The 12,008-nt window shown below is 41.9% G+C and overlaps 1 protein-coding gene across 1 annotated transcript; it reads left to right on the top strand.

Moving 5' to 3' along the window:
- The first annotated feature begins 217 nt into the window (after window positions 1-217).
- On the top strand, window positions 218-10,901 carry IL1RL1 (interleukin 1 receptor like 1). The gene is made up of 8 exons (XM_068974987.1): window positions 218-323; window positions 1,220-1,391; window positions 2,496-2,703; window positions 4,316-4,490; window positions 4,584-4,746; window positions 6,371-6,442; window positions 8,989-9,130; window positions 9,229-10,901. The coding sequence occupies exons 2-8, from the start codon at window positions 1,331-1,333 to the stop codon at window positions 9,383-9,385; spliced, it is 978 nt and encodes a 325-aa protein (XP_068831088.1). The 5' UTR covers window positions 218-323; window positions 1,220-1,330; the 3' UTR covers window positions 9,386-10,901.
- The last annotated feature ends 1,107 nt before the right edge of the window (window positions 10,902-12,008 follow it).

The following is a 12,008-nucleotide window of genomic DNA, read 5'->3' as shown; positions in this document are numbered from 1 at the left end:
AGTAACTGATGCTGAAACGAGATAAGATCTGATTACTTCTTCCAGAGGATTATTCTGTTGTCCTTAAATATTTATATACCAAGGTCAAGTGTTCTTGGTGTACAGTGAACCAGCACTTTTGAACGAGTCATGGATTTTGGCTCAAGATGAAATTTTAGGGTGGGTGGAGCGGGTGTGTGGAAGGATGTCTCTTATCTCCCCTTTAAAATAAAAGAGGGAATTTGTGCGTGTGGGGAGTTTGTAAGGAAGAAGCTGCAAGAACTGGAAAATCTTCACGGCTCAGTCACTGACTTGAAGTTGTTTCCTTCTGTCCCTCACTTTGGGTAAGCATCCTTTACTTAACTGAAGTTCGTAGTGAAAATATTTCCATACATGTAATGAGAAAAGTACCAACAATTCATGTTTAGAGGAAATGTGCTATCCTGAAATATATTAAGGGTTATTGTAGTCATTCTATATTTGTTGGTTTCTTTATTGGTTCCATCTTTCCTCTGACTTTTTAAGAAAAAAATATATAGCTTTTTGTTGAAAGAAAAAAAATGTAATTGTTTTTCATAGACCTTCAACTCGTCTTAGAAAGCCTTTGGTGGATCTTGGGGAGAAACAGGGTGAGAGACATGTTTCTGAGGGTTTGGTATAGTGTCTAGGGCAATAATTTGATGAGCGTTTTACCCATCTCTTTCTTATAATCCTTACGAAATATGGGATGACAGTTTGCCTGTGTTCTTGGGGGAAGAAGGGGATCATGTGAACGCACAGCCAGTTGCCAGCTTATGCAGATGTTTGTGGTTTTATGTCAGCATTGATAATACTGTGTTGTATAAGGTCACTTGAATTTTATGAGTTTCCTTTTTTTTTTTTTTTCAAAAATAGAAACTTATTTTCTTTCCTCTTAATTTAGCTTCAATCATGAGACAGTGAAACATCCTAAGGTCCGCATGGCCCCAAGGTCTAGTATTCAATGATGTGTGTCTGAAGTCAGCTTATATACTAAAGATCTGCTAAGGATGAATCCTCCTTGCAGGGGGCAGGGGTATTAAGCAAGACAAAAATCATGGCTGTAAATATTTTGCTTGTGAATTTTAAAAATTATTTTTAATTGGATAATAATTGGTTTTTTAATTAATTTATTTTTAACTGGAGGATAATTGCTTCCTTGTGATTTCATGTGATTTTTTTTGTAGAGATACTGACAGTTCTTTGCAACTATCTGTCTTAGGGAATATCATCAATCTCCTAGGTGGGAGCTTTGCCACTGGATGTCGCAGACTCGACCTGAATCATCTTGAGAATCGGTTCTCAGCACCTACTCTCGCTTGAGAAACTCAGGATGAGACTCTGGGTCTCGGTAATTCTAACAGCTCTCATACCTTCCACTTCAGCTAGGCTTAGTAAGTATTGCTTTTGAACTGAGATTTAAAACAATTTTAATTAGGTAATTCCAAGAACATGTGCCTTGCTATCCAGTTGCTCCAACTGAATGGCAATGTGGAGACTTCATTTATGTTCTACAGTTACTGTTTTTTAAAAATTCATTTATTATTTATTTTTGCTTGCTCTGGGTCCTTGTTGCTGCAAACAGGCATTTTGTAGTTGCAGTGACCAGGGGCTACTCTTCATTGTGGGTTGCCCTGCGGCCTGTGGGATATTACCAGTCCAGGGATCAAACGTGTGTCCTCTGCATTAGCAGGGGGATTCTTATCCACTGTGCCACCAGGGAAGTCCTTAGAGTTATTCTTCATCAGCAGTTCTTCATTTGTCCCCTTTATGGGGATAAATTTTTTATAACAAATACAGCATCATTTTGATTTAATGCATTCAGATACATCAAAATGTAACATGATGCCTGCACATAGAAGGTATGGTCAGCGTTTGTTGACTGGACAACATGCTTTGTGCAGGTGGACTTGGCTGCTTTTCTTTGGAGCAACGTGGAGGATCAAGGTCCAGGTTAAACCACTAATTTATGTACCCACTGTTAGTCGCTCAGTTGTGTCCAACTCTGCAATTCCACGGACTGTAGCCTGTCAGGTTCCTCTGTCCATGGACTTTTCCAGGCAAGACTACTGGAATGGATTGCCATTTCCTTCTCCAGTGTACCCATTAGAATATTTCATAAAAGAGCTTAGATGATTTACTTATTCTTTCTCAAAGTATCACAAAGTATGACAGCTTTCTCAATTTAATCTTGCTGTTGTTTAATCATCCTGAAGTCATGTCCGACTCTTCGAGACCCCATAGATTGTAGCCTGGCAGGCTCCTCTGTCCAAGAGATTTCCCAGTCAAGAATATTGGAGCAAGTTTCCATTTCCTACTCCAGGGGATCTTCCTGATTCAGGGATCGAACCCGAGTCTCCTGCATTGGCAGGCAGGTTCTTTACCACCGAGCCACTGGGGAAGCTTAGAAGGGGATATTTAGAATACCAAAATTGCAACCTTTTCATATGATCACTTCAAGAAATTTATGTGTTTGTTTGTTTGTTTTTAATTTGCAGGGCCATTTTTGGGCCTGGAAAATGAGGCTTTAATTGTGATATGTCCCAGACAAGGAAACTCTTTATACCCTGTGGACTGGTATTACTCAAAAACCAACAAAAGCATTTCTACCCAGAGAGGAAACCGGATACTTGCCTCAGGGAAGCATCTCAAGTTCCTCCCAGCCAAAGTCAGCGACTCCGGATTTTATACCTGCATTGTCAGAGGGTATTATCCAGGCCTGCTCTTTTGTCCTTAACAACTGATATTCCGAGCCGCCTCACTTCTCTTCCCTTTCTAGACCTTTCTGGAACAGTCAAATTGATGAAGTAATCTGAATAAAAGAGCACTTCTAGGAATGTCTTCATGGTGAAGTTCAGGTGGTGGTGAACTATTTGTTATTATTACTTGGAGGCACTGCAAAGCATGCAGTATTTTAGATCCCCAAACAGGGACTGAGCTCTGCTCAGGATGTGCCCCCTGCAGTGGACTCATAGAGTCTTAACCACTGGACCACCAGGGAAGTCCCTGGTGAGCTATTTGGATGTATACTTGCAGGGCTTAATTTGTAGCCCAATTAGAAAAAGACCAGGTTGTTCTAGCCGCTGAGAAACTGAGAGCACTCACTCACTTTGAGTTCCAAATAAGAACAATCCAGTATAAAAAGCAGGGACCTAGATGCATGACCTCTAGGTTAGGCTTGTGATGAATGTGAAGGGGAGTCACCTGGGCCTTCAACCTGAGGGGCAAGCCCGAGTCCATTACTCTACACGCAGTTGACACAAACGTTGTGTCATAAATGTTGCGTGCCTGTTTGGTAAATATAAGCTATGAGACCGACTATGTCAAAAGGCAACTTGCTCTTCCTCGGTGCCTGGGCTCCAAGGTCAGGTGGTGTCAGTTTTGAATCCTTGGTCCTCACTGCTTGTCTGTGTGTTGTTGTTAAGTTGCTTCTCCTTCTCTGTTCCCTCATCTGTCAAATACACATGATAACAGAACCCACTTCAGAGCCTGTTATGAGCATAAAATGAGATAATGTTACCACCATAAATGGTACATAGAAAACTCTTAATAGATACTAATTATTTTCATTATTAGATTAGGTGTTGGTGTGGCAGCACGTATAGTATGTAGAGAAATGGTGAGGGAGTCATTTTTAAGGCTACAGTAGGGGCTATGTTTTAAGCTTCGCTGGTGGCTCAGTGGTAAAGAATCTGCCTGCCAATACAGGAGACGTGGGTTCGTCCAGGAAGATCTGCTGGAGAAGGAAGTGGTAACCTGTTCCAGGATTCTTGCCTGGAGGACCCCATGGATAGATGAATCTGATGGGCTACAGTCCACGGGATTGCAAAGAGTTGGACACGACTGAGCAACTGAACAGCAGCTACAAGGGGTTATATTTTATTTAAAATGTAACCAAAAAAGCAATTAAAACTTTAGATTTTAATGACTATTTTAAAATAAGAACTACTCTATGTCAATTGTTTTAGGAAGAAAAATTAGAGTTGAATTATTTCATAATGTTAGTATTAAGTAAAAGTTAGAGTCAGAGTAAGTCATTCCATAATGCTAATATTAAGTAAAAATTAGAGTCAGATTAGGCTTCCCTGGAGGCTCAGTGGCAAACAACCTACCAAGGCAAGAGACACAGGTTTGATCCCTGGCTTGGGAAGATCCTCTAGAGAAGAAAATGACAATCCACTCCAGTATTCTTGCTGGATTAAGAGTTGGATTAAGTCATTTCATAATGCTAAATAATATTAAGTAAAAGTTAGAGTTGGATTAAATTATTGCATAAGGCTAAATGACTTTTTAAAAATTGCTTACTTTTTTTTAATAGTCCTGCCTCCAACAAGACTGGATATGTGAATGTCACCATTTTTGAAAAACAACCAGATTGCAATATTCCAGATTATCTGATATATTCAACGACATCTGGATCAGAAAAAAAATCCCAAATATTTTGTCCTACAATTGACCGCTACAATTGGACACAGCCTGTTGAGTGGTTTAAGGTAAAAAGAAAATTCCCGGGAAATAGATGAAAATACACAATCAAAATAGGTAGGAAAGAATTACTAAAAGTGGACTGGAACCTTTCATTTCAGAACTGTGAAGTTCTCCGAGGACCAAGGTACCTGGCACACAAGTCATTTTTGCTGATTGATGATGCAACCAAAAAGGATACTGGTGATTATACATGTAAATTTATGCACAACGAATATGGAGTCGAGTATATCGTAACAGCAACCAGATCATTCACAGTTACTGGTAAGCTACTGAATATAACAAGGGCAATATCGAAAAAAGATAAAGGGAGAGAAATGGTGTCCTTCTTGTTGATTTGCCTGTATTTTATCCTCCTCCTGCGTCACCTTTGAGCGTCCTCCTGCCTCACCTTTTCATACACATCCTCTAATACGACGCAAAGAGATTTTCTAAATTATACACCATCAAGTTTTAAGACATTTGGGGGAGGGGCGAAATTACACTACTAATCCAAAGCCACATCTGCTGTCTCCTGTATGTTTTAATTTTTCAAAGGTAATGCAATCACCTAACGTTTTTTTGAACAGCAACTCAACTATTTGAAAAGCAAGATTAACTCTCTTTCTTCCAATGTCTTGTCAGAGTTTCTGTAAATAGAGCAAGATCTATTTACTCTCTGATGTAACTAACTGGATTAGAAGTATAATGAGAAACTTTATAAAGATATACATAGATATTATTGGGTGGTTTTCAGTCTTGATTTGCAAGGCTTTCATCATCATCTACAACTTTAGGTAGGTCATTTAATTCTAATTTTTATTTCAAGTTCTCTTTACATTCTATAAAAATCCATCAGGGGAAAGGCTTCACAATCAAACCCGACAGATCTACAAAGAGTTGGGGTCTCCTCAGCATAGCTTGATCTATAGGCAGAGATGAAACCTATATGCCTGGCACATTTCTTTGGGCAGAACAATAGTGGACAAGAGTTTGGTCTGGAGTTTTCCAGGGCTCCACCCCTGTAAAATGTGCAGCGCTGGACCACATCTATGCTCGTATCTCTCAGTGTTCAGCATCAAACCCCACAGAGGTCCTTAATCACAGCATTCTGAAATAAGTGAGAATCAACGGGTACAGGAATGCATCCGCGCTGCATTAGAACTACCTTCTAATTCAGTTAGTTATATTAGAGATTAAATAGGCTTCTCTCTTTTTACAGAACCTCTGAGAATATTTTTACCATGTCTAAGCAAGGCTACAGTCCATGGGGTCGCTAAGAGTCGAACACGACTAAGCGACCTCACTTTCACTTTTCACTTTCATGCATTGGAGAAGGAAATGGCAACCCACTCCAGTGTTCTTGCCTGGAGAATCCCAGGGACGGGGGAGCCTGGTGGGCTGCCATCTGTGGGGTCACACAGAGTCAGACATGACTGAAGTGACTTAAAAAAAAAAGCAACAATGCTACACAAGCCACACAGGTGGAAGGTTGTGAGCAGAAATGTAAACTGGTGTGTTTATCACTTTCACGGGTCTTTGGAAATCTTCCCTGTAGTGTTATGCCTATTCTATAGAATCGAGGTTTTCTGGCAATTGCTACATTATGCAGTTCATTTAATGGTTTGCATAGTATTTGTTTTAGCAATAAAAAAAGAGAAGAGAAAATTAAAAAAAAACATAGCTAGTAACAGAAAGGTATTGCTTGGCTGTTTTTGTTTCATTTGTCTGTGTGTGTGGGTGGGGGCGTGTATGTGTATACATGTGTACTTGTTGCCATGGATCACTATCGAAAAATCTGAGAAACGTCACTATGAAATAGGACAGAAATATGAAAATACAACCTTTGTATTGATGACTACTCAATGCTCTCCAAATATTGAAATTCTGTCTTTGTCTTTGATTTCAGAGGAGCGGGGCTTTTCTTTGCCTCCTGAAATTAAAGCGCCTCCACAAAATGAAATAAAGGAAGTGGAAATTGGTAAGAAAACTATAAGAATACTGTAAGATTTTTGCCTGGAAAATCCTTCCACGTGACTCGGGGGTCAGGCTATCTCCATAGTAGGTCTCGAGGATTAAATGAGATATACTTGCAAACACCCACCTTGGGCACTTTCTAAAATTAGGGACATGTGCTCACCACCATATACAGCACTTATAGTTGTACTGTGCTCTGCTTTGCTTTGGAGAAGGCAATGGCACCCCACTCCAGTACTCTTGCCTGGGAAATCCCATGGACGGGGGAGCCTGATGGGCTGCAGTCCATGGGGTCGTTAAGAGTCGGACACTACTGAGCGACTTCACTTTCACTTTTCACTTTCATGCATTGGAGGAGGAAATGGCAACCCACTCCAGTGTTCTTGCCTGGAGAATCCCAGGGACAGAGGAGCCTGGTGGGTTTCTGTCTATGGGGTCGCACAGAGTTGGACACGACTGACGCGACTTAGCAGCAGCAGCTGCTTTGCTTTTTGCTTTCTGGTACTTTCACCTGTGCTGCCTCGTTTCCCTCTTGCTTCTGTCCAGGAGGTAGATATTGTCCCACTTTAAGTTTATGGATGGTCAGGCTTAGACAGATCAATGTGTGCTGTGTGCTAAGTCACGTCAGTCATGTCCCACTCTTTGCGACGTTATGGACTGTAGCCCGCCTGGCTCCTTTGTCCGTGGGATTTTCCAGGCAAGAATATTGGAGTGGGTTGCCATGCCCTCCTCCAGGGAATCTTCCCGACCCAGGGATCCAGCTCGCAACCCACATCTCTTACATCTGCACTGGCAGGCAGGTTCTTTACCACTAGCCACCTGGGAAGCCCCATCTTTCTATTAGAACATTAGAGTACCTTGTGTTCCAATTGTGTATTTATACCGTTGTCATCTCCTGGGAGATTCTAAACACCTTTTCTCTCTTCAGATGCCTCTTGTTTGTTTGTTTTTTTTTTAGTATTTTTGAAGTCTTTCCTGAATTTGTTACAGTATTGCTTCTGGTTTTGGCTTTTTGGCTGTGAGGCATATGGGATCTTTTAGCTTCCCAACCAGGGATTGACCTCACACCGCCTGCACTGGAAGGAGAATTATTAACCACTGGACCACCAGGGAAGTCCCTGGATGTCTAATTCTTGACCCAGGAATTACGAACTCAGTAGGGGACAGCTGAATGCACCGTCCTAAGGCAGGAAACAGCCCTTAAGAAATAGTGGAATAGTTAGAAATCGTGGAATTGTAGCTGAGTCAGGGGAAATGGTTTTACCTACAGAGAGAGCAGGGGTATTTGGTAGGATGAGAAAGGAGTGGAAGACAGCCATCAAAAAGAAATTGCAAATGACCCAATTTCATTCCTTTTTATGGCTGAGTAATATTTCCCATGCCAAGTGAAAAAAGTCAGAAAGAGGAAAACAAATATTGTATATTAATGCATATATGTGGAATCTAGACAAATGGGGCAGATGAACCTATTAGCAGAGCAGGAATAGAGATGCCGATGTATGGAATGGATGTGTGGGAATGGTGGGGGTGGTGGGATGAACCGGGAGGTTGGGACTGACAGACATACACTGCCGTGTGAAACAGATGGCTAGTGGGAACCTGCTGTACAGGGCAGGAAGCTCAGCTTGGTGCTCTGTGATGACCGAAAAGATTGGGATGGAGGTGGGGTGGAGTGGGGTGGGATGGATGTCCAAGAGAGGGGATATGTGCACACATACAGCTGATTCGTGTTGTTGTGCAGCAGGGACTAATGCAACATTGTAAAGCAACTATATGTGCTCAGCTGCTCAGTCGTGTCCCACTCTTTTCAACACCATGAACTGTAGCCCGCCAGGCTCCTCTGTCCATGGGATCTCCTAGGCGAGAATAAGGAGTGGGTTGCCATTCCCTTCTCCAGGGGATCTTTCCAACCCAGGGATCGAACCTGTGTCTCCTGCATTGGCAGGAGGATTCTTCACCACTGAGCCACCTGGGAAACCCCGAACAACTATATCCCATTTTTTTTAAAAAACAGCTATACCCCAATTAAAAAAAAAATGTCAATGCATAGTAAAGGGAAATCTTAGATTATAATGTGGCATTGGTGAAGCCTCTTTAGTTTCTGCTGCAGAGCAGGGGAGAATGGAGAGAGAGGAGGGGGCTGACCTTCACCCTGACCTGTGAGTGAAATGAAGAAGCTGGGAGAGGAGAGGAGGAGGTGAAGGGAGGGCAGAGAAAGAAGAAGGTGCTGCCGATGAGGAAGGGAAACGGGGATCCGTTTACGGCCACGCATCTGCCTGCAGTGCAGGAGACGAGGATTGGCTCCCTGGGTCGGGAAGATCCCTGGAGAAGGGAGTGCAGCCCACTCCAGTATTCTTGCCTGGAAAGTTCCATGGACAGAGCAGCCTGGCAGGCTGCAGTCCATGGGGTCAAAAAGAGTCAGACGTGACTGAGGAACACTTTCACTTTTCTTTCATGGCACACAGAGGGGGTTCAGTGAATTTTTTTCACGTTAAATTAAATCCCATTTGAACAAAATTTTATGGATGAGTTTCTTTCCTTCTTATCTAGGAAAACCAACAAACCTAACATGCTTGGCCTGCTTTGGGAAAGGCCCTCAGGTCATGGCTGAGGCCTTCTGGCGGGTGAACAGAAGTGAGGTTAAGAACTTTGGTGAAAGGAGAATACAAGCGACGCAGAAGCTAACACAAAGGTATTTTTAAATGGCAGTTAAAGCAGCCCCCCGCCTTCCCACGTGGTTTGCAACTGCACAGTAAACACTGACGGTAACAGAGTGCTTTTTAATCCTAGCGGTGAGCTGACGTGCCGACACACTGTTTTAAAAATAGAGGCTGTAACGGAAGAGGATTTGACATCGAAGTATGACTGTCTGGCCATGAATTTCCATGGCTTCATCACGCACGCTGTAACACTAAGGAAGAAAAATCCAAGTAAGGCGTGTTTCTGAGACTCCGGTCACTTGAGTTTGCTGTATCAACTGTAAGCTGAAATCATATTCTTAGAGAACAGTGTGTTGGAGTGTGGTTGCAGGAAAATCCATCAAGACAACAGAATGCTCCATCTCACAAATTGAAGAAGCCAGGAGAAAAGATTTGTCTTGGGTGTGGGCATTACACATATATACATTGTATATAGAGACAAGGTATATATTGTGTAGAGAGACAGAATTCAAGACAGAAAGGAAGCGACTGAACTGTCACTGTGCTTTTTATGATCAGCACACTCAGACACCGTTAAACAAGTCAGTAAGGACATACTCCTTCTCCCTGGGAGTGAGTGCATCTTTCTTCCACTCCTTCCATGTACGACTGTGCACAATGATGGCAGCAAAAAATAGTTTCACCAACACTTCCTTCCTGAGCACCTGTTGATTCTCTCACTTGTTTGCACATCCAAGTAAAGACACTCCCTTGGTTAGATGAAGCATTTAGTCCAGTGTAACAAAGGGTGCAGGGAAATTTTTGACATCTTTTCTTGTCACTCCATGTGTGATGATGTAGAAATTATTTAATGTGTTTGTCATATAGTCACAGGGAGAGTTCAACTCCCAGTTTATACCCCTAAGTGGGGTACTGTGCTGTGCTAGGCGCTCAGTTGACTTGGACTTTCTGTGACCCCATGGACTGTAGCTCCGCCAGGCTCCTCTGTCGATGGGGATTCTCCAGGCAAGAACACTAGAGTGGGTTGCCATGCCCTCCTCCAGGGGATCTTCCCAGCTCAGGGACCGAACCCAGGTCTCCCGCATTGCAGGTGGATTCTTTACCATCTGAGACACCAGGGAAGTCCAAGCGGGGTACAGTGCAGATTAATTTGGATAAACCCACAGAGGCACAACTTGATTGGGAGAGATGGGAAAATTTAACTAATTTGATAGAGTTCGTCTTTCCCTGAGGTGGTCCTTGGGATTTTTCTTGTTTGAATTCAACACGAACCACTGATTTGTAAGGTTTTATAAAACAATGGGGCCACGACTACTCCAGATGATTTTAAATGCTATCATGCTCCATGGGTCATCAGGATTCTGCTAGTTACACACACATATATACATGCATGTCATCTCGGGATGTGTTGACCCTGATGAGATGTCATCTTATGCTGACATTTGTGGTGTTGGTGGGCACGGAAGACCCCACAGGAGCAGGGAAACCACCGACCCCAACTGTGCCATGGCGTCCTTATCCCACTGCTGTCTGTGCTCATGTTGTTTTATGAATGTTCTCTAGGTTCCTATGTATTGGAATTGTTTTCTCTTTTTTTATTGGAATGTAATTGCTTTTGTTGCGTTCGTTTCTGCCGTTCAGCTGAGTGAATCAGCTATGTGTATACATATATCTCCCACCTTGGATCTCTCTCCCATCCCTGCCCCCATCCCACCCCTCTAGGTCATCACAGAGCTCCCAGCTGGAATTGTTCTCATGTTACGCATACATGTGATTTTGTTCCTTCTAATACATCTTTATATGCTAACTTTCACCTGCTTTTCTTCAAATCAACACGATTATACTCTGTCTCAACAACTGTGTAAATTAAACAAAAATTGTTGCAACTGCTTTTAATGGTCATAATAAATTCCTTTGTTTCTAATCATACAGTAAAAGAAATTACACACTGTCCTGAATTTTAAAAATGAAAACTTAAAAAGCCTATGTCCCCCTATGATTAAATATTCAGCATTTGATACCACTACTATTAATAATAACACTGTGTACATTCAGTCATGTCCGACTCTTTGCGACCCCATGGGCTGTAGCCCGCCAGGCTCCTTTGTCCATAGGATTCTCCAGGCAAGAATACTGGAGTGGGTTGCTGTTCCCTTCTCCAGGGGATCTTCCCAATCCAGGAATCGATCCAGGTTCCTACATTGCAAGCAGATATTTTACTGTCTGAGCCATCAGGGAATATTATAATAATAATAAACATTTATTTATTGTTCTCTAAATATGAGGACCAGTCATTATTTTTCATACAATTTTTCATCTGTTTTATCAAAAATCCATAATGAAGTTACTATTAATATTGTCTACTTTCATAGATGAGGAAACTGAAACAAAGAGAGGTTAACTAATTGTGCAGTTTTACGAGCCAGGATTCAGATGCAGCTTTTCCTGTTTATAAACACTTACAGAAAATATTCAGTGTTAGGCATCACATATAAGGGTTATTTATGCATTTGTAAAGTAACATTTAGGAAGATACTGAACTTCAACTTCTCTTAATGTCTTCAATTAACTTCTTTCTGCTTGTAAACCAGTCACATGCATAAACATTGTGCAAGAAATTGGGATTCCCAGCGCTTGTCCGGGTATTATTTTTAGAAAAAGTGACCTGGAGAGGAATCGTGCTGAAATAATTTACTTAGGGAATAGTTATCATTTAAACTGATGACAACACAGACACTAGGCCCCCTGCCAATTTTCAGTTTTGAATCAGCTCACTTTGGTCATTCTTTTTACATTTTTTTTATTAAAAAGAATTTTTTTTTTCCGTCGTACCATTAGGCACATGGGATCTTAATTCCGTGACAAGGAATCAAACCTGGGTCCCCTGCAGAGGAAGTGCAGAGGCCTACC

This window comes from Capricornis sumatraensis, chromosome 1, assembly GCF_032405125.1.
Source record: "Capricornis sumatraensis isolate serow.1 chromosome 1, serow.2, whole genome shotgun sequence".
NCBI lineage: Eukaryota > Metazoa > Chordata > Mammalia > Artiodactyla > Bovidae > Capricornis > Capricornis sumatraensis.
This window is presented reverse-complemented; position numbering and strand designations above follow the sequence as displayed.